General features: G+C 57.6%; 1 protein-coding gene across 3 annotated transcripts in view; it reads right to left on the bottom strand.

Annotated features, from left to right (window-relative positions):
* Positions 1–336: 336 nt before the first annotated feature.
* MEGF8 (multiple EGF like domains 8) overlaps positions 337–20925 on the bottom strand; it is a 44508-nt gene continuing 23919 nt past the window's right edge. For 2 of the 3 annotated variants that reach the window (XM_082438551.1, XM_082438553.1), the window contains 18 exons: positions 20778–20888; positions 20502–20620; positions 19916–20123; positions 19199–19379; positions 18474–18637; positions 17568–17712; positions 16332–16563; positions 15060–15183; positions 14704–14917; positions 14343–14557; positions 9657–9864; positions 9303–9462; positions 8684–8876; positions 8020–8190; positions 7721–7851; positions 7093–7225; positions 602–4887; positions 337–563 (listed from right to left, as the gene is read on the bottom strand). In XM_082438551.1, coding sequence (XP_082294677.1) covers positions 3619–4887; positions 7093–7225; positions 7721–7851; positions 8020–8190; positions 8684–8876; positions 9303–9462; positions 9657–9864; positions 14343–14557; positions 14704–14917; positions 15060–15183; positions 16332–16563; positions 17568–17712; positions 18474–18637; positions 19199–19379; positions 19916–20123; positions 20502–20620; positions 20778–20888 — 3978 coding nt within the window. In that variant the 3' untranslated portion in view covers positions 337–563; positions 602–3618. The remainder of the gene's footprint in view (positions 564–601; positions 4888–7092; positions 7226–7720; positions 7852–8019; positions 8191–8683; positions 8877–9302; positions 9463–9656; positions 9865–14342; positions 14558–14703; positions 14918–15059; positions 15184–16331; positions 16564–17567; positions 17713–18473; positions 18638–19198; positions 19380–19915; positions 20124–20501; positions 20621–20777; positions 20889–20925) is intronic. The other variant, XM_082438552.1, reaches the window with a different exon arrangement.

Here is a 20925-nt window from a genome sequence, read left to right as displayed (position 1 = left end):
GTCCAGGCTTTCTCTCACTTCACCACAAGCCCCTCCTTGCATTCGGGTGTGCGGGTACCAGGGAGAGGCAACCGCTGAGGGGCTGACATGGAAAAGGAGGAACACGTGCTGTGGGGCACTGGTACAGGGGCATCTGCATAGCAGTGACAGGAGCTGGAGTGAAGGTGGCTCTGTGCCCCAGAGCAAAAGTCCAGTCAGTGCAAACGCTCTGCTCAGCGAGGCAAAGCCACAGGGTGACTGCTAATAAGAGACCTTACCAAAGGGTCCAAACACAACATGGAGGAGTCTTTTTTTTTTCCTAAGCATTTAACAGGACCTGGCAGAGGGCCAGCACTTTTAATTTATTTTACTTATTTTTGGCTGTGTTGGGTCTTCGTTGCTGTGTGCGGGCTTTCTCTAGTTGCGGCGAGCGGGGGCTACTCCTCGTTGCGGTGAGCGGGCTTCTCATTGCGGTGGCTTCTCTTGTCGTGGAACACGGGCTCTAGGCGCGTGGGCTTCAGTAGTTGTGGCTCACGGGCTCTAGAGCACAGGCTCAGTAGTTGTGGCGCCCGGGCTTAGTTGCTCTGTGGCACGTGGGATCCTCCCGGACCGGGGCTCGAACCCGTGTCCCCTGCATTGGTCCCGGACCGGGGCTCGAACCCGTGTCCCCTGCATTGGCAGGTGGGTTCTTAACCACTGCGCCACCAGAGAAGCCCCCATGGAGGAGTCTTGAAGAACCACCTTAACTCTTTTCCGGTTATGCGGGATGACCCCACTGGCCTCAGGACTCCCTGAGGCAGCATGTCCCACTGCTAGTTAGCTCCCCAGTTGGGAAATTCTGCCTTATCCTGAGCAGAAATTGGCCATTTGGAACACCTACTCCTAGTGTCCACTCTGTGCTGAGACAGCTAGGTCAACTTATGCTAAATAAAGCAGTCCTTCCTTGGGAGGTGGAAGAGCCTGGTGGTCAGGAACACGGATGTGAGAGTCAGGTCTGGGTTCAAATGGCAGCTGTCACTCAACAGCTAAATAATGTCTATCAACTTCTGTCTTCTCATCTGCAAGATGGGGATTACATGGTACCTACCTCATAGAGTTGATTGTTGGAAAGATCATGAAAACATCAAGCGAGCCATCTGGCATTAGTATTGAGTAAAATGTAAGCTCACAGTCATGTCTTGGAGGTTAGGTACGACTATCAGCTCATAAAGGCAAAATGTGTGTGGGCAAGAGTAATCCCTGAAAATTCCTTAAATTGCTCATAAAGTCTGAAAATACCATGATATTCACAGGCCACACTGGAGACCCACGGGCCCCCTAAATCCAACACATCGTCATGTCCTTGGCTCAGTATCAGATGAAGCAGCCGGCCTGTACCTAGGGGCTGGGTTGTAAGTACACTGTGGAACGCTCCCAGCAAGACTCCCACACTGAGCGAGGCCCACTGACGGGATGGAGATCTCCCACTCCCACCTTCCCTCACAACAGGCCTCTTGCTTGGCCGGGGGACTGGCGGATAAAGGCTCCCAGGATGCTTTTGGTTTGGGCTGAGAATCTACTTGAATTAGAGAAGAATCACCATGCTAGGGCCTCATCTCAGTCTTTGCGCTGCCTGAATTCTCTTACGTCAGGGGCCAGAATAAAACCCAAACCTGGGACCAAGGCAGTCTGTTTTCCTTCCTGAGACGAGCAGGGGTCTCCTTGTGACAGGGATCTGGGCAAGGGTCAAAGGCCTCACTGCCCTCATGTCCCCTCAGTTCATCCCTCCTGGGGAACAAGAGCTTCTGTAGTGGCACCACCCCCACCAGGAGAGACAGTGAAGAGCCAGGCTCAGGCCACGTGGCTTGGAGGGGGCACCAAGATAAGGACATTTATCTGATTTAACCAGCTCTCAGGTGCTGGGTCCGAGAGCCAAGACGGCCCACCTGCTGCACACAGACAGCACTTGGACACTGGATCTTCCCCACACTATTTGTTGCTTTAATTGCTCCCCCTCTTTCAGACGGCCTCTGATGGCACACATGGCCTCAGACGGAGAGGAAGACACAGGGCCCAGCTCCCCAAGGTCCAAAAAAACAGCTGAGGGAATGGAGTCTTGGGAAAGGAGGAGTCCCAAGTTCAAGATGGTTAGGATGGGGTGGGGGGCAGAGGCGGTCCTCAAGGGGCAGAAGGGCTCAGAAGTCCAAGGTGGTGGCTGGGGTGAGGGTAGGCCCTGGGGAAAGGCCAGATGCTGCTTCAAAGCAGCGTTGTCTGGGAAGAGAGCTGTATGTTGAAAACTCTGCCATTTCTATTCCCAACCCTGGTGTCCCCCACCCAACCCTGCCCTTCCTGGGGCGGCATCAGGCAGGGGCTTTGTCTCCTTATGCCCCCTCTGAGCACAGTGACCCTGGTCCTGGGGTCAGGTAACACTGCCTGAGCCTCGTCCCCCCAGCCTAGTGGTGGCGGCAGCAGCACCCTGCTCTGGCTTGCCCCTGGGCTGCCTCACTGTCCCATCTCTTCTCAGCAGCGTCCCTCACCAGTACAGCCAATCCCCGCACTCAGCTCCCTTTGCTGAAATACTCCGGGTGACTCTGTTTCCCTGGTTGGACCTACCCGAAGAGATGTCTCTAAAGGGGATCTTAGGTCTAAAGCTGGACTCCTGGTCTCCCCCCACAGCTCCAGTCTGCCCAGTCTTTATAAACCCACCTTCCACCCACAGTTTGGGCCACAAAGTTGGGGTCAGCCTGGATTCCTTCCCTCCCTCGCTCCGACGTCCACACCATCGTCACATCCTTCCACCCACAGCCTGCACCTGTTCCCGACTCCTCTTCTCACGGCCACTTCCCTGATCTGGCCCATCTCTCGTCCCCCCGCTGCCGCTCTCTCACCGTCTCCAGTCCACTCTCCACACAGCTGCGTGACCTCTTAAATACATCGGGTCCTGTCATTCTCCCTCCTAAAACTGTCTGATGGCCGCCCAATGCCCTGAGAATAAAACCCCAAACCGTATGTGCGGCCCACAGGCCCTGGGTGATCCGCCCCCTGCCTGACCCTGACCTCATCTCCTCTTCACACTTGGTCTGGGTCACACTGGCCGGCTTTCCGATCCTTCCAATAACAGAAGCTGGTTCCCGCCTCAGGGCCTTTGTCCTTGCAGTTCCCTCTGCCTGGATCCCACTTCCCACAGCTCTTCCCACAGCCAGTTTCCTTCTTCAAGTCTAGCTTCGCACAATGACCAACTGACTACCCCAAGGTTCCTCACAGCCACGTCCCGTTGCCACCTCACGGCACTCGTCCCTTTCGCAGTGGCCTGACTCATCTGTGTGTGCGCGCGCGTGTGCGCGCATGCCGACGGTCTCCCTTCACTAGAACCTAAATCCCACGAGATCAGGGAACCTTGGCTGTCTTGGTTCCCGCTCTGCCCAGTGCCTTCAACAGTGCCTGGCACATAGTAGGTATTCAATAAATAATTGTTGAATGCAGAACAAAGAAGGCCCTGTCTGGGCCCGCCCCCCAGGGCCCCCCCCCACCCCCCCACTCCCACCCAGGGGAAGGAAACCAGAGGTCTCTGAGGACACAGTGTCCCAGGTGGAGGGGCCCCAAGTCCAGGGCGGCCCCCTCAGGGGACTCCACTGCTGTGGCTGAGGGTCCCACCACGGGTCAGAGGGACATGCTGGTGAGGTTGTCCTGGCTCAGCAGTCCCTTCCGGCCTGCACCAGCCCCGTGCCCACCGCCCCCAGCACCCCCGCTCCCCCCACAGTACTCATGCAGCCTGTGCCGCAGAGTGACAAGGGCTGACCCCAGGCAGGCGCCGTTGGGTGCGTGGGGCCCGCCAGGCAGCTGGAGCAACAGGGTGGCCACGCCGGCCATGCCATCCTCAGTGGGCTCGAGGGTGATAGGCCCGGCTCGCAGGCCGGCAGTGGTGGCAGGGATGGCTGGTGGGCAGCAGCTGCCTCCCACGGGTCCCCAGGGCCCACCGGCCCCCGTCAGCAGCAAGGGTGCCAAGAAGGGCTCAGAGCGGCGGAAGGCGGGTGGTGGGAGCCCGGCCGGCTTCCAGGGTGGGGCCGGGGCAGCAGGGTCGGGCGGGAAGCAGACGGTGACCTTGGCGAAGGGGCGGCTGGCCATCTTGGTCATTTCTTGCAGGTGCCGGCGCTGTTCCTGCCGCTGATCCAGGGCCTGCTTGGCCTTCCAGAGCAGCACGCAGAGTGAGAGGAAGAGGAAGAAGCAGGAGAAGAAGACGGAGAAGAAGACAAACAGGTCGATGTGGGCCTGGTCCTGCCGGAAGAAGAGCAGGCCCTGCGAGTCGGCCGAGCCATTGGCACTGGGTCCACTTGGGTCTCCCACGCCCAGCAGGAGCAGGTAGAAACGGCTGGACTTGAGAGTGTGGTGCTCGTGCGGGTAGGTGATGACCAGCCGGTCCCGCACGCCACGGACCACCAGCACCACGGATGGCTCCGTCACCGTCACGTAGGTGATCAGGCCCCGTGGCCACACCTCCCGCACTCGTGGCTCCGTTGGGGTGGCCGGCCCACCTCCGGCCCCGGGTCCCCCCAGATCCCCAGCCCCCCGGGGCCCACCGTCAGCAGGGGGTGGGGGGGCTGGGGGAGGCGGTGGTGGCTGGATATGTACGGTGTGGACGCCAGTGTCGGGGGCCACACGGACCACGAAGGTGTCATAGGAGGTGGAGACGTAGAGGTCCACGGCGCCAAAGGTCACGTCCAGCGTCAGGCGGATGTCCACATTGGTGAACTTGGGCTGCACGCCGAAGAGGACCGTGCGGCCGGGGCCCAGAGCGCGGCGCTTTGGCTCGTGGAAGCAGTTGGTCTGGGACGTGGGGTCCAGGCAGTACTCCTGCTCCACGGAGATGAGGCGGTAGCACTGCTGGCCACCCAGCGGGCTCCCGTGGAATGACTCCCGGCACTTGGCACACTGCGGGCAGGGTAGGGAGTGGAAGCGGCCATCAGAGCTGAACTCAGTGTCCAGCCCTCCTCCAAGGAGGACTGATATTTTGTACCTACTGGTAAGTAGCCCGTGCCCTGGGTTTCCACAGTGTCCCAGCAGCTTCCTTGTGACCCCCCTGGATTTCCCTGACACGGTGTGGACACTAACAGCATCCTACACTCCAGCACTGCTGTTCCTGGTGTCACCCCAGTGACCACAGCACCCTAATGGCAAGGCCCCTGGAACTCTGAGGCACAGCAATGAAGAGCTCTGTTGAATCCTGGCTCTACCTCCTCACTAGCTGTGTGGCCTTGGAATAGTGACTTAACCTTGCTGAACTGGAGATTCTTCCTCTGTACACAGATAGTGAACACTACTGAAATCACAGGCCCAGCACAGGTGAGCCAGCCTTGCCTGCTAGCCTTGCTGTTTCTGGACTATATTGGGTAGGTCCTGCCTCAGGGCCTTTGCACTGGTTGAGCCTCTGCGTGGATCGCTCTCCTGCCTGCCCCGCCCCCCGCCCCCCATGTTTGAATGTCTTTACTCAAGTGTCATATTCTCACTGAGGCCTTCCTTGGCCACTGTATCTACCATTTCCGTTCCCAACATTTCCTAGCCCTCCTTTCTGCTTAATTTTCCTCCTTACTGCTCATCACTCACACACTGCATGTCTGACATATTCATTTGTTGGTTGCTGGACTCCTCCATGAATTCCCTGAGGACACAACATTTCGCCTGTTTTGTTCCCTACTGTGTCCCAGTGCCTTGCACAGTGCCTGGAATATATTAGGTGCTCAGTAAACGGGTGTTGAGTGAATGAGTTGGCTGGATAATAGCTATTTTGATTCCTGTAGTCCAGTGGAAACCACTCAATCTCTGGGATTGACCAGGGTCAGTCCAAGCTCCAAACCCAGCCAGCTGTCTGACCTGGGACAAGTCACTGAGCCTCCTTTTGCTCTTATGCCCACAGCTCATCGAGGCCCTAGCACGGCCTTCATGAGCCTTCCATGTCTGTGCTGTCTCCACTGTATCTATGGCAGGCACTCCTTACATACTAACCACTACTGCTATCATTAGAAGCTAAAGAAACTGCTGTTTCAGAGCTACCAACAGAGCTGCTGGAGGAGGAGGTCTGAATGAAGCTCTGAAGTTGTCTGTTTTGACAAAGACCAATGGGCCTTTTGATTATGCATCAAGCAAGCAAAAATTCTGGGGACTTCCCTGGCGGTCCAGTGGTTAAGACCCCGAGCTCCCAATGCAGGGGGCACGGGTTCAATCCCTGGTTGGGGAACTAAGATCACGCATGCCGCACGGCAAGGCTGAAAAAAAAAAAGAAAGAAAGCAAGCAAAAATTCTGGTCTTGGATGGAAATGTTAGGGGTCAGTAAGGCTTGTGAAGCTCTGTCGTCATTTTGGGTGTAGTCGCATCTTTGCCAATAGATGGGTAGGGAGACTGAGGCAAGCAAGGGATTCTCTCTTCCTTCTGGAACTAGAGAGAAGGTAGGTGGGTGGGGTGGTAGGAGCTGTACTCCAAGGAAGGAACATGGAATATCCCCTCTGTGGGAGGTGAGCCTGCAACACAGTAACCAACCAGGCAGTCAGTACGGGGGCTCCAGGAGCCCCCCAGCTGAAGAAAAGGGATATGGACTCAAGGGGAATTTGCATATGGGTATTAGTAATAATATGAGATCCCCTACTGGCCCCAAGTGATCAGGTGAGGGCCACCACTTGAGCAAAAACTTGCCTCAGAATGAAGCCAACCCAGAGGAAAGCAGAGTCAAGATCCAGGGAAAGAAGGACTCCTGACTGCATTGCGTGAGCACCCAGATCTGGCCATTCCTGAAGTGGACTCCAGACCTCAGTTTTGAGAGCCAACACATTTTCTTTTTTGCTTAAGCCACTATGAGATGAGTTTTCTGGCATCTGCAATCTTTAAGTTGTGACTATCCGTAATGGAGTCCGTCTCCTCACCCCCACCGCCCACAAGAGGCTCATTTCTGGGTTCCCAGCATCACCGCCCGGGTCCTGAAACTGACTAGGGCTCAGGAACAGTCTATCAAGTTGACCTTGATCCCCATGACCACAGATATCGGAACCACGCTGTCAGTCCTGCCCGGGCCAGGCTACCTCATCCCAGCTCTGACCTCCTCTGGGCATGGGGCCCTTGGCCCATAACTTGCTTCTCCAGCCGCACCTGGTACTTGTAGCAGTCTCGGCGGTCACTGGGGGAGCTGCCCTGGCACGTGCCCGTCTCTGTGTTGTTCTGACACGGGCAGCCTGTCCCGTCCTGCTCGTTACATGTGTCCGCATGGCCATTACACTGACATCTGAAGAGAGGGAAGAAGACAGGGGTTATAGAGCTCCCATGACCTACAGGGCCCCAGGCTGGATGCTGCAAACACGAGCTCCAATCCACGAGGCCAGAAGAGGAAACTGAGGCTCACAGAGGTCAAGCCGTTGACCCCAAGGCCACAGTGTTGTTCAGTGGCAGAGTCAGGATTAGAACCCAGGATGGACGGACTCCAGGGCTTACTGACCATTCAGAAGGAAGGGGGTGGAATGGGGAGCCTGTCTTGAGGCCTCTCCCTCAGGGCCCTCTCTCTTTGCCCAGGAGTCTCCACCAGGGCTGCTCGGTAGCCTGCGTTTCAGCACTGGCCTGAGGGAGAGGGTCTCCCACCTCAGTCTAGTTCATCGCCCCCAACCCCTGCCTCAGGGGATCTCATCCTTTCCCGACTGAGGGCAGAGGACCGGGGAGAGGAGCCTGGCTCCCAGAGCTATTCCTACTGAGCAGGGCAAGGGTTCCTGGCCCCCCTCCCACTTACTTGGTGCACTTCCCATCGAGGAGGAAGTAGCCATGGAGGCAGCTCTCACATTTGTCCCCATAGCTATTATTCTGGCAGTTCACACACACGGCCTCGTCTTCACTAGGACCCTCTGTCACCCAGCTTTCGATCTGGCCAAGGAAGGACAGGGTGATCACAGAAAGGCATGGACCAGCCCCTCCTCCCTCAGAGCCAGGAGTCCAGACCCCAGCAGCCTCCTCCTCCCTCAGACTAGGAGTCCAAGCCCCCGGCCCCCTCCTCCTTCAGACCCAGGAGTTCAGGACCCCAGCCTCTTTCACCTCATCTGGATCCAGCGAGTACTTCTCCGGCTCCCTCCTGGCCATTTCAAGCTCCTTCCTGGAGACGCAGACCTGGCTGTTGCCCCGACAAAAGGCGTGGCAGGGCCGGCAGGTCCCGCCCCCCACGGCTGAACCCACGAACAGGGGGAGGCACTGCTCACAGTGGCTGCCCTGGAAACCAGGGACAGGGCGGTCAGAGGGGGTGAAGAGTCACAGCGGGTGTGAGAGTGGGGGAAGGTTCTGAGAGCACCAGGGGAGGGCAGCAACGGCGCAGGCATTTGGCTTGGGCAGTCCCAGCCCAGCTGCCATTTAGCCCTCCGCCTTCACTTGCACACCTCCAGTGATGGGGCTTCACTCCCCTTCAGCCCCAAGTGTTGAGCTCAGAAAGCCCTTCCCCACAGGATCCCAGATGCTCCTCCACGTGACCCCCCCTCCCTGGTCCAGTACTAATTCTGTCCTGCTATCCAGGGCCCTGGATAGCGGCTCCTCTGTGATACAGACCCAGACGGTGTCCCCAGGGTCCTCTCGTACTCCCCTGGGATAGGGCTAGGCCCCCTCCTCCCTGTGCCTAGCTCACTGGGGCTTGGAAGGAGGCTCAAGATGCCTGAGTGTCGGCTGAAGGCACAGAGGCCCGGGGTGAGGGCCTGAGGTCCCGGACGGACACCTTGGTGTGATTGTGGCAGAGCAGGCAGTGGTCGCGGGCCCCCACGCCGGCGCACTCGCTGTGGCGGTTGCAGCGACACTCCGTGGAGCAGTTGTGGCCGACAAAGCCGAAGTGGCAGCGGCAGTGGTCGGGCTCCACGCACGAGCCGTTCACGCAGCCCTGGGCGCACACGGGGCGGCACAGCCCCGTCACGCTGCAGGGGTGGGGCAGGAGTCAGCGCAGGGCAGCGGGCCGCTCCCTCCCAAAGGCACACCCAGCCGTCCGCACGGTCCTCATCTCGCCTCTGAGGCCACCACCGGCCAGCCCACCCTCTTCACAACTAGTCCACCTCCTGGTCTGCTGCATCACTCCCCTGCCCCGGGTCCAGCCCAGCGCCTCCTCCAGGGGCGACGACCCCCTCCCCAGGGTACCCTGTTAAACTAACTGACCAACCTTGCCCTCCACGACCCAGCCCCCGCCCTCACACCCTCCTCCACACCTTGAACTATGTTTTCTTGCGTCCCACTTTGATCCATGCCCCGTCCTTTACCGCTCCCCACAGACTCTCCCACCCCACGGTCTGCCTGGCCCCGCTCCCCTCAACCCCACCCAAGCCCCCCCGTCTGGCCTGTAGCCTCACTTGTCCATGGTGTAGCCCGTCTTGCAGCTGCACTCGTAACCGTGGGGCCGGTCATGGCAGTTCTGTGTTTCGTTGCAGTCGTGGTGCCCGTTTGCACACTCGTCCTCAGGGGGGCAGGACAGGAAGGCCCAGGAGGCCCCAGGTCGCCCGCATGTCAGCCCTGGCACGAGGATACAGGGCTTCACTGTGGAGGCCTCCGAACCACCCGCCTAGCCACCCGGGCCCCTGCTCCCCCTTCCCCTGAGCGCCACCTGTGAGGGCCCCCAGCGCCCCTCCACGTTCCCTGCACCAAGCCCCACGTCAGAACGCAGACAGGGGCCAGCCCCACTCACCCCATCCGCAAACCCGTCTCACCATCGCGGGGGCCGCTGAGTCCACCCTCCAGGCAGCGGCCGCCCCCATCCTGGCCCCCCCAGGCACACCAGCCGCAGTGGGGCCGCCGCAGGCACAGGGCGCACTGGGTTGCCTGAGCACAGCCCAGGGAGCAGCTCTCGGGTCCTCGGAGCAGCCGCCCACAGCCTCCGGCCATACATCGCAGGGGCAGGTAGGAGGGGCTCAGACACTACAGGGGAGGGGAAATGGCAGAGAAAGAAGATCAAACAAACACCTCCTGGGTATCTTCCTGGATTGCACCCTCTTCTCAGAGATCTCACCCCTGCTGGCCACAACCGGGTGGACCAAAATGGACATCAGCTGGGGTCATCACATTCTCCCTCCTCGGCATTTGTAACTGCAAGTTCAGACCAGAATTCAGGCTAGGGACATCCTTGAAACTAGATTGTGTAGACTAGGGCTGGCTGGGCCGTTTGGATGAACAAATGACAGCAAATGAAGAGAGCAGAGAGAGGCAAGAAAAGAGCAGAGACAGAAGGAAGCAGAGGTGAGACTCACACACCCCAAAGACAGGCGGACAGGCAGCTTTCCGGGCTCCATCTCCAGCCCCTGGGAGGGCCTGGCTGCACTCTCCACGTGGGTTACAAGAGGCACCACTGTGTTGGTATAATGAGCCCCTTTACCCACCTGGCTTGGGATGCAGCTGTTTCTTACAATCAAAGAAAGGCAATGATCCCAGGTGGAAAAGGAAACAAGCCATCAGGAGCGGGGGTGCCAGCCACAGCCTCTTAGAAAGAACATGGACCCAGCTGCTGGGGCAACAGGATCCTCCCGCCTTTGGCTGGGAAGCTGAGGAGTCCGTGGTCAGGGGCTGCACAGCAGCTCACACACACCATCACTTATCGTGTCGTGGGACCCAGACACGGTGCTCAACGAGGTTCACACTCCCAACTTACCTCAGTGTATGAGGGCATTTTATTTATGGCTTGGGCCTCAAGTAAAGTATAAGAGGAAAGAGATTAGTCTAGGCTGGCTGTCTGGAAGCACTTAGGAAGAAACAAAGCTACCATGCAGTCCTGAAATAGAAAACCCCGACAGCTGTGGCCGGAGCTCTGAGTCCCTACGGGTTACGCCGGTGATGAGCCGAGCCTGGCTGAACTGCCAGAGCCAAATTCTCCTCCAGGTTAGGCTTCCAGATCTGAATTTAGTGCACCCCTTGGCAAACAGCGGGGCAATCTGGAAGGGGGCCAAGAGAAGCCCGAGGCTCCAGTCTGCTCAGCACTTTCTGCTGGGACCCCCCCCCGCCCAGTGGCCAAATGTGATTCTGCCCAATACCATAAACTGCATTTCCTGTGTTCCTGGAAGAGATGCAGGATCCTAGCTCGTCTGCTGACATATGCCCACAGCCTAGCAAAGTGCCCGGCACAAGGAAGGTGCTCAATGAAGAATTTGGGAAAAGGACAAAGGGAAGGAGGGAAGCCGCCAGCCAGCCAGCCAGCCAGCCAGCCAGCCAGCCAGGCGGGGAAGAGAGCACCTTGTTGTCTGCCCCAGGCTCTGAGGCCAAAGGCATTCAGAAGAACTATGCCTGACTTAAAATAAGGCTGCCCTTGAGCCGAATCACAACAGGTCTGGTCTGCGCACCTGTTACAACTGATCTGTGTTTTTAACACACCTGAGCCAACAGTTTTAACTGACTTTCCCAGAAATCAGAAGATCTGGCAGCAGCCCTCTGACACTCCCATGCAGCATCAGCTCCGCGCTCCCCATTCGGCCGCCCCACCACTCCCTCCCGCCTCACACCTCCTGAGCTGCCTGCAGGCTCTCTGGTGTCTGGTCCCAGTCCCTGGGATCCCGATAAAGACAAACAATGGAAATCTCAATAATATTTAGGGAGGACGTGTATCACCGGAAAGACCCCAGGCCTGAGGACGAGAGGCCTCTGCTTGTTAGAGGTGCCACCGCAGGGGGCCTCTGCCCTTGCAGCCACCCTGAGAGCCCCACGGGGAGCACCTCCCACTCCCAGCCGCTGCACTGACCCTCCTGGTGTGTCCCAGACAGCGGAGGCTGGGAATCCTCCCAGTGGGCCGAACGTGGGGACGTTACTGAGTTTTTACTGAATAGCAGGCCGGGCTCCACGCTCTACATACATTCTCCCATCTAATTTGGACGACCTTCCTATGGGACGGTGTGGTATGATACAAAAATGTATCTGGCCTTTGTCCCCGGTTCCTGGTACTGAGCTACTAAAACACAAAGGGGTTCCTGAGCAGTGGGGATGTCTTTTGCTGTTTCATAAGGAACCCCTTTTACACCTGAGTTTATGCTAACGGGGTGACTTAGGGGAGTCAGAAGAAAAACCAAGTGATTAGAGCCCCACCCACTCACCCGGGGTCAGGGGAAAGATTGAGCTCTATAAAAACACTTGAACAATGAGATTCAGGGGACTTCCCTGGCGGTCCGGTGGTTAGGACTCTGCTTTCACTGCTGTGGGCTGGGGTTCAATCCCTGGTCCGGGAACTAAGATCCCGTAAGCCGCGCGGCACGGCCAAAAAAAAAAAGAACAACAACAACAGTGAGATTCAGAGAGCTTCCAGGCTGATGAATGCATCTTCTGGGAGGGTGGCATGTCCAGAGAAGGCATGGAAACTCTGCATGCTTTGCCCTATTCATCTCTTCTATTTGGCTCTTCCTGAGTTGTATCCTTTATAATAAACCAGTATTAGTAAGTAAATGTTTCTCTGAGTTCTGTGAGCCATTCTAGCAAATTATCAAACCTGCAGAGGGGGTGGTAGGAACCCCCAAGTTACAGCCAGTTAGCCTGGATTTGTGACTGGCATCTGAAGTGGGGGCAGTCTTGTGGAACTGAACACTTTAACCTGTGGGATCTGACTCTGATTTCAGGTAGATAGTGTCAGAAATTAACTGAATTGTTGAACACATAGTTGGCGTCCAGAGAACTGGAGAATTGGTTGTTGGTGTTGGAAAACACCCCAGACAGGGTCTGTTGATAGCGCTCCTATTTTACCAAAGACTCGTGTAGGCTCTTGGGTTGTGAGCTGGTGAGTAATCACACCTCAGTTGGGTCTTGCACAGTCTTGCACAATAAAGATGAATGAGGAGTAGACAGACTCACAACTCTGGCCCAGTGACACTGTTTCTGGATATGACAGCAGTAGCTGAAGCTTTCTTATCTCCTGCTGGGGATAAGGGGTGGGGTTGGGGTTGACTGCCTGTGTCTGCCACTGGGACAGCTAAATCATGCCAGGCAGACGCATCTTTATTTTTTTTGTTTTGTTTTGTTTTTCGGCCGTGCCGCACAGCTTGTGGGATCTTAGTTCCCCGACCAGGGATTGAACCCGGGTCCTCGGCAGTGAAAGTGCGGAGTCCTAACCACTGGACCACCAGGGAATTCATCCCAGAGGCATCTCTGGATGGACTTTATGAGACAGCACGCACTGGGCAGCCAAGGGGTGGACTGTACCTCCCCAGACCATGCCCATGCTCAAGAATCATCTCTAGACCACAGCCATGGATGAGGGGTGGGTCTGAATGGCCGTGTCAGAAGCAGTGCTCCTTCCCTTCCCTGGCCACATCTCACTGGACCACGGCTGGACATCTAACTCGTGAGCTGAGCTGAAGTCTTCCCCGAGAATGTGAACTAACAGAAGAACACAGAGATGACTGTGGTCTCTGGAATCAGAAAGTCACATAGAGACTCCCCTGGTGGCACAGTGGTTAAGAATCCGCCTTCCAATGCAGGGGACGCGGGTTCGACCCTTGGTCGGGGAACTAAGATCCCACATGCCGTGGGGCAACTAAGCCTGCGTGCCGCAATTACTGAGCCCGTGTGCCACAACTACAGAGAAGCCTGCGTGCCGCAACAAAGAGCCCGCAAGCCGCAACTAAGACCCAACGCAGCCAAGTAAGTAAATAAATAAATAAATATTTTTTTAAAAAAAGAAATTCACATAGACTGAGGGTCAAGGTCTGCCAGTTGAGGCGGTGTGTGTTGATGATCAAGCCAAGAGAAACCAGAGGATGGAGATGCGCAGAAAACAGCTGAGATCAGAGACCAGGCGGCCCGAGAAGGATGAAGCAACAGTACTTCCTACCTTCAGACAACATCAAATACCCCCGGTTCCTTAGAATAACACCAGCTCGAGTGGGTGTCTGTTTCTTACAACCAAAACTTCTAAAAGTAGAGAGAGAAAGAGATGGAGGAGGAAAGTGGAAAGGTGTGGGAGGGAGAAGGGAGATGGTATTGAGTTATGGGAAGGATGGGGCGAGGAGAGCTTAATTGAGAGTTGGAGAGACACCAGGGCTGAGGAGTCAGGAAGGGGGCGCTGGGACATGACGGGGAGACTCACAAGGCAAGGAGAGGGACTTCCCTGGTGATCCAGTGGTTAAGACTCCACGCTTCCACTGGGGGCGCAGGTTCGATCTCTGGTCAGGGAACTAAGATCCCCCAAGCCGTGAGACGTGGCCAAAAACAAACAACAACAAGAACAAGGCGAAGAGGGAAGAAAGAGATGATGGAAGGGGAGAGAGAACAGAAAGTGGGAAGAAAGAGAAAGTGTGATGGTGGGACCAGCCCTAAGGAAATGGAGGCGGAGGTAGGACAGCGGCGGCGGGGGGCGGCGGGGCTGGAGAAAGGTCAGTGCGCAGCAGGGAGGAGGGCCACCGCACCCCGCTGGGGGCAGTCAGTACCTGTTGGAGGCTGCTGCTCCAGACACAGTGCTGCCAGCCCCCGTCTGCACCCTTGGAGTCCAGGCAGGAGGTGCAGTTGGGCAGGAGGTGACAGGGCGTGGGGCAGGGCAGCGGGGGCGATGATTCCACCGGCATCGGGGACACGTTCAGCAGAGAGTGGCTGAAGCACGTCCAGTCATAGGTGGGCTGCACCGAAAGGATGCGGCGGGTCTCCCCTGGAGTTGGGGCACACGGATTAGAAGCAGGTCCGGGCCCCGAGCCCAGCTCCTCCCTCAAACCAGGCCCTTGAGCCCCCTGCGTCCTTGGAGCAGGAACCCAGGCCCCCAGACTCTCCTCTCGGGGAGCAGGCCTCAGCGCTCACCAGTCCTCTTGAACTGCCGCGTCCACATGCACTTGCCCTCCCTCGTGCACTGCTCGCAGTCGGCCGCCCCACACACGGCCTCCGAGCAGTTCCCAGCCCAGAAGACCTCGCGCTGGTTGATGCGACAGTCATTCTCCGAGGTGCAGGACCCATTGCGCCCGATGCAGGCACCCTCAGGGCAGTTGGTACACCACTTACAGCGGGGGGCAGATGCCTGGCAGGGGGATACGGGCTCAGCGGGGTTGTCAGGGCCCCCAGCATCCCTCCAGCCTCAGCTCTTGCCACCCAATCCCAGCTGAAGAGCTCAGTGGTGTCTGAGCCATGCCCCCTTCCCCACCCCCACCCCCATCATTCACCTCTCCATCTCCAGGCTGCAGGGTCCGGGGATGGCGGGCCAGGCACTCACTGCAGGTCCGCAGACGTCGACATTCCTCGGGGGAGTGTGGCATTGGAGAGCAGGCGGGACCACCACAGCCCAGCCTGGGGGGGACATGAGGTCTGGCTCATCACATTCAGCCAGGCCCCACCCTTCCTCCTCACCCTTGCCTCTTCCTGGTGCCTCGTGGACACCGTCCTGCTGGCCCCACATATGCATCCCAAACTGCTCTCAGCACAGGCCTCCCAAAGCTGCTCCTCCCCACCTCACTTGGTGAGGGTCCCACGTCCACCTATCACCCAGGCCAGAGACACTGGACGACACCCCATGTCCTCCTGGCCCTCCAGCCATCGAGGCCTCTGCCTCCTGAATTCTTCTCTGACCATCCCCTCCTCCTCCACCCCTGAAGCCCCCCGCCCAGTTCAAGCCTCCCCCTTCCAGGCCTCCACCTGCAGCCTCCCCTCACCACCCCCTCCTTCACAAGCCTGCGCCTGCCCTCTCCTGCTTAAACCTTCTGGGGCTCCCCATCACCCACAGTGGAGGGCCATAATCCCTTACTCAAAATCCTTGAAGGCACACCTGTTTCAGAACTTTCCAGGTTTTAGAAAAGCAGTGGGTGCACCCGCTGTGACATAATACCCCTAGCAGAGTCTGGGGGAGCACCTTAAAAATCACACCCTTTAATATTCTGTAGTAAACATGGTGACACATACAATGGGACAAAACAAAGCCCGTTAGTAGCCTCATACCAGTGCAGGAAAACTGCGCAGTCAAGTTAGTTTGTGCTAAACCTAGGACAGCGCCTTCAGCCTCCTGATGTGTTTGGATTCCCAGACTCCAGACGAGGAGTCTCTGGGGCTGGACGGAGCCCAGTTCAGCCACAGGCACTGGAAGCCCTGTCTGAGCTGACCCACCCACCTTTCCAATCTCGTTCTTCCCCAACTCAGATGGTTTCTAAAATACACCAGATACAGCCCCACCTCTGAACCCTCATGGTCTAAACTTGACTGGGTCATTTAGGGCCCAGTTCAGACTCAGCTAACCCCAGCCCACAAACAGGGCTCCCCACTCGGTGAGGTCCCCCAGCCTGCCCCTGCCTGTGATAAGCTGCCCATTTTCCCATGTGAGCTGGTCTCCTAACCAGACCATACCCTGCTGAGGCCTCCCCCACAGGCCTGGCCTGGCACAGAACCCACTTTGGAGGGCACCAGTACCACCCCCCCACCCACGTGCTGTCAGTCTCCATGGTTACCTATGGGCCTGGTCCCCACACAGGCAGGCCCCATGGCACCAGGTACAGGCCCCAGACTGGTTACAAGCTTCGGGCGAGGGCAGCAGGTGGCAGGGGTCAAGGGGCAGGGTCAGGGCCAGCAGGCGGCCCAGGGCCACTCCCCCAAAGCCTCCTGAGATATACAGGCGACCCCCTACCGCCGCCACAGCGTGGGCCACAGACTCCTCCATTGGCGGTCCCACAGAGGCTGGGCCTGGGGAGAGACAGAAAGTTCAGAGAGAGAGAGCAGGAGACTCGAGGAAGAGATTCAAACAAAGGTACCAGTCACACAGGGATGCTGAGAGGACAGACAGTCTAAGGAGAGCAGAGACAGACAACGAAAGACAGAGAGAAGGTAGATAAGGCCAAATAGGACAAGAGCATCAGACACAGACAGCAAGACAAAAGAGAGGGAGAGAGACACACAAACAGAAAAGAGTGGAATAAGAACAGAGACAAATGTTGTGGAACCCGGGGACTTCCCTGGTGGACCAGTGGTTAAGACTCCACGCTTCCACTGCCGGGGGCGTGGGTTCCATCCCTGGTCGGGGAACTAAGATCCTACATGCCGCGTGGCACGGCCAAAAAAAAAAAATGTTGTGGAACAAGACCAAGGTGGTGGTTGAACCACACTGTGAAGGTTCTAAATGTCACTGAATTGTTCGTTTTACGATGACTAATTTTGTTATGTGAATTTCACCTAAATTTTTTTAAATCCTCAAAAAAAAAAAAAAAGAGCCACAGAATAGTGGAAAAAATAGATTAAGAGCAAAAGAGAGTAGGAGACAGAGGGTCAGAGAGAAACAAAAAGCAAAGGAGACAGGCGCAGAGACACACACACACAGTCAGTCACTTACAATGACTGTCAAATGAAATAAAACTGCAAGATACAATCCCTTTCCAGCCTATGAACTGGAAGGAAGCACCCTCACATATGACAGTCGTTGTCTCCAGAGAATGGGATTATGGGGGATTTTTTCCTTCCTAGTTTACAAATTATCTACAATGACTATCATTACTTCATAAACAGAATTAAAAATTTTCTAAGAAAAAAGAAGGAGGGTGTCTCCGTGGGTGCTTAGATAACGTGGAGAGGACAGGAGCTTCGCTTGTGGGCCTGAAGGGGCCCAAATGACCCCTAATGAGTGAGAGTCGCAGGACAGGGCCAGGGCTCCCCCTGGTCGTCCCGGGGCCTCCCAGGGAGAGTGGCGGACTTACGGATGAGGTCGGGCAGGAGCCAGGTGTTGCAGTTGACCTGGTAGAGCAGAACATCGCTGCTGAACTCGTCAGGGTCCGAGCGCCCCCCGAGGACCACCATGGTGTCCCCTAGCAAGGCTGAGGCGTGGAAAAGTCGGGGGCGGGGCTGATGGGGAGACACACGGCAGGACGGGCTGTCAGAGCCCACAGTCGTCCACTCTTCGTGCTCCCTCTCAGCTCACCCGCCACTCCGAACCTCCCCACGCCCCAGCCCCTTCCAGCCCACCCAATCCTAACCTTCCTCAAATCTCACCTCCTTCCTTCCGGGAAGCCTCCCTCATTCCTCAGAGCTGTCTCCACAGCCATCTCCTTTCCCTGAACTCCCAGAACCCCCAAACCCCATGCAGTTCCTCAGGAACCCAGCCTCAGATGCTTGAGATGAGCCCCACATTTCCTGTGTGACCTCGCCAGCTGGGCCGGGGTGTATGCTGCTGGGGCTCTTACTTCCATCTCCCTTGCGGTCCAGCCCCAAGAAGGGCTTGGGAATATGTTTGTGGATGGCAAATGCAATTGTCTCTAATCAGCATACCCGGGGTTTCATGCTGTCCCACACACTGTCTCCTTTGGCCTTGAAGGCAGAAGCACAAGGAGCCTCAGTGTCCCGTTTCACAGCTGGAGAGGCCAGGAAGGGGAGGGACCTGTCATGGCCACGCCCAGAGTGTGGCAGAGCTGGGGCAGAACCCAGGCCTCTGACCTCCTGGTCTAGGATTCTTACCTCCAAGTCACAGAGGGAAGAAGGGGAGACTTGGGGTACTGGAAAGGAGGCAGAGTAGGAATCCAAGGTTGAGCCAGTCCCTGGGGCACTGGGAAAGGGGGGCCCCTCCCTCCTGCCCCCTACACTTATCTCTCTGGACCTTCTTTCCTGACCTTTGCCCCCTGAGAAGGGGCCAGCAGGCTCCAGGTGCGGTCAGGACAGTGCAGGGAGTAGAGCTCAGGGGATGGGGCCGCCAGCTCCACGTGGAAGCGGAAGCCCCCAAACACGTAGAGGGAGTCAGTGGCCTCGTGATACACAGCGGAATGACCATAGAGACCTGCGGGCGGAGGATGAGTGAGCACAGAGGCTGGGGGAAGGGCTGGTGATCAGGAACGCTCCCCATCTTCCTGGGCTCCCCCTCTCATGACCACACCACCACCCTACCAGGCCCTGAGGCCAGAGACCTGGAAGCCTTTCTCAACCCCTCCCTCTCCCTTCGGTTCTAAAGGACAACCATTAAAGAGACTCTGGGAAAGGGAAGAGAGGGAGACAGGGTGACCAGAATGACCTTGCGGACGGTGATCAAAGAATGTAGAAGGAGAGAGAGAGAAAGGAAAATACCTGAGGGGCACTGATCTAGGACCTAGAAGAGGGAAAAAATGACCCACTGCTACTGGGCAGGAGGTGGGCAGCTTCTCATGAAGTCTGGGAGGGGTATATAGAGAAACTGAACTTCTCAAAAGGCGGTATCCTGAGAATGTGGGTGGGTGATGGGGGTAGACAGGGAGACAACAGGTAGGGGGGGCAGTGACCACAGACTACAGGAGTGGACAAAGAGGATGGCTGGGAGTCAAAAGCGCAGCGCCCCCTCCCCGCCATGCCCTGTCTCCAAGCCCACCTGTGGGAGGTGTCCCGCTCTGGGCTCCAGACACCCAGGTGCCGGTCGCCAGCTGGTACTCAAGCAGCTGCTGGTTGAAGCCATTTTCAGGGGAGTAACCACCCACCAGGAGCAGAGACAGGCCTCGGCGGGCAGTAAGGGTGTGACCAGCAACTGCTGGCAGCTCCACGGTCTGCGGGGCCTTGGGGATGAAGGGTGGAGGTCACGGGGGTGGGGGGGGCAGAGGTCAGGGGTCATTTTGTGGGTAGAAGCAAGGCTCAGAGTTCCCCGAACTCCCCTTGAACCACTAAGGAGGTAGTGAGCTGCCTGGGGCTGGTCAGACCCCAGGCCTTCCCGCCAGCCATGGTCCCGGCAGGTGAGCAGCAGACCTCTTGCTGTTTCTGCCTGCTCAGTGTCACTTCTTCAGGTAGGAGTAGCCTGGGGATCCTCTGGGAAGCCCTTGCTCCTCTGCTCTCACTCTGGCTGCATGGGGCTGACTGTACCGGCTCCACAGCGGGCTGTGCCCCAGCCTGGAGACCAGAGCCTCACGTCCCCTTGGCTAGGGATTGACTCAGGAATTAAATGTGACCCAGAGTGGCCAATGAAATTCAATGCTGGGACTTGTGCTGGAGCCCCGGGAGGAAGCCTCTTCCTCTGGGGGCAAAGCTGGCAGGAGCTGCTTTGGTCATCTTTGCTAGAGCCTGGTTGTGGGGACTAGGGGAGGGGAGAGATGCTCACCTTCTCCTGCCGCCACTGCAGGGTGGTGAGGTTGAGGACCCAGAAATCCCGGGCGACGCCCCCAGCCGTGAGCCCCCCCAACAGGTACATGGCACCACGGCCAGCAGGCACATAGGCAGCTGCATGGAAGGAGCGGGGTGAGGGGCCTGGGCCCCCATCCTCAGCTCCTGCCAACATCTGTGTCCACCGCCGTTCGCTCACTGAGTACCTGGGGCCAAGATGCAAAAAAGCAGCCTCACTATACAGTCATACCAGCATCCTCTTGGGTGACCCCCCCCTACACACTGGTATCCCAGCATCCCCTGGGATCACCCCCACACTTGGCAGGTATCCCAAAACCCCTAAGGTGACCCTCCTATGACAATCACCTTACCATCCCCTGGGGTAGCACCACCCAAATAAGTATCCCAGTCCCTGAGGTCAGCCTCCTGCGACAAGTGTCCCAGCATCCTTTGGGGTATCCTTCACCTGTAGAGGTTTTTCTGCACCCCCCCCCCAAGGGGACTCTTATGTGAGAGACATCTCAGTGTCCCCTGAGGTAACCTTTTCTCATTCAGGTATCCCACCTCCCCAGGGCAGTCCTCACCTGTACAGGTTTCCCAGCAGCCCCTGGGGCAGACCCAGGCCCCCAAACATCCACAAGGTGGCCTCAGGTCCCTCCACCATAGTGTGCCCCAGGCGGTGCAGGAAGCGGCTAGCGGTGTCCTGTGGGTGGAGTGCGGATATGAGGGCTCAGGTAAGGTCATTACAGAGCGTCAGGCTGGGTCTAGGGTCTACGGGGTAGTCTCAGGAGTGGAATGGGGAGACGATCCAGGAGACGGGCTGCACGGCACCTCCCCGGAGAGTGGCGTCCACAACTCACGGCTGAGAGGCGGCTGTCCATGAGGGTCTCCCAGACCAGCTGCCCACCGTCCAGCTTTGTGGCACAGTCAGGGCCCCCGAAGCCCTCAGCACAGATGCACACGCCCAGGCTCTGGGGAACAGCAGAAGGAAGCTGGGGAGGAGCCCTG

Source organism: Balaenoptera physalus, assembly GCF_965194825.1.
Source record: "Balaenoptera physalus genome assembly, chromosome: 19".
In the NCBI taxonomy this organism is placed as follows: Eukaryota; Metazoa; Chordata; class Mammalia; order Artiodactyla; family Balaenopteridae; genus Balaenoptera; species Balaenoptera physalus.
The sequence above is the reverse complement of the archived record's forward strand: the minus strand, read 5'-3'. Positions and strand labels throughout refer to the sequence as shown.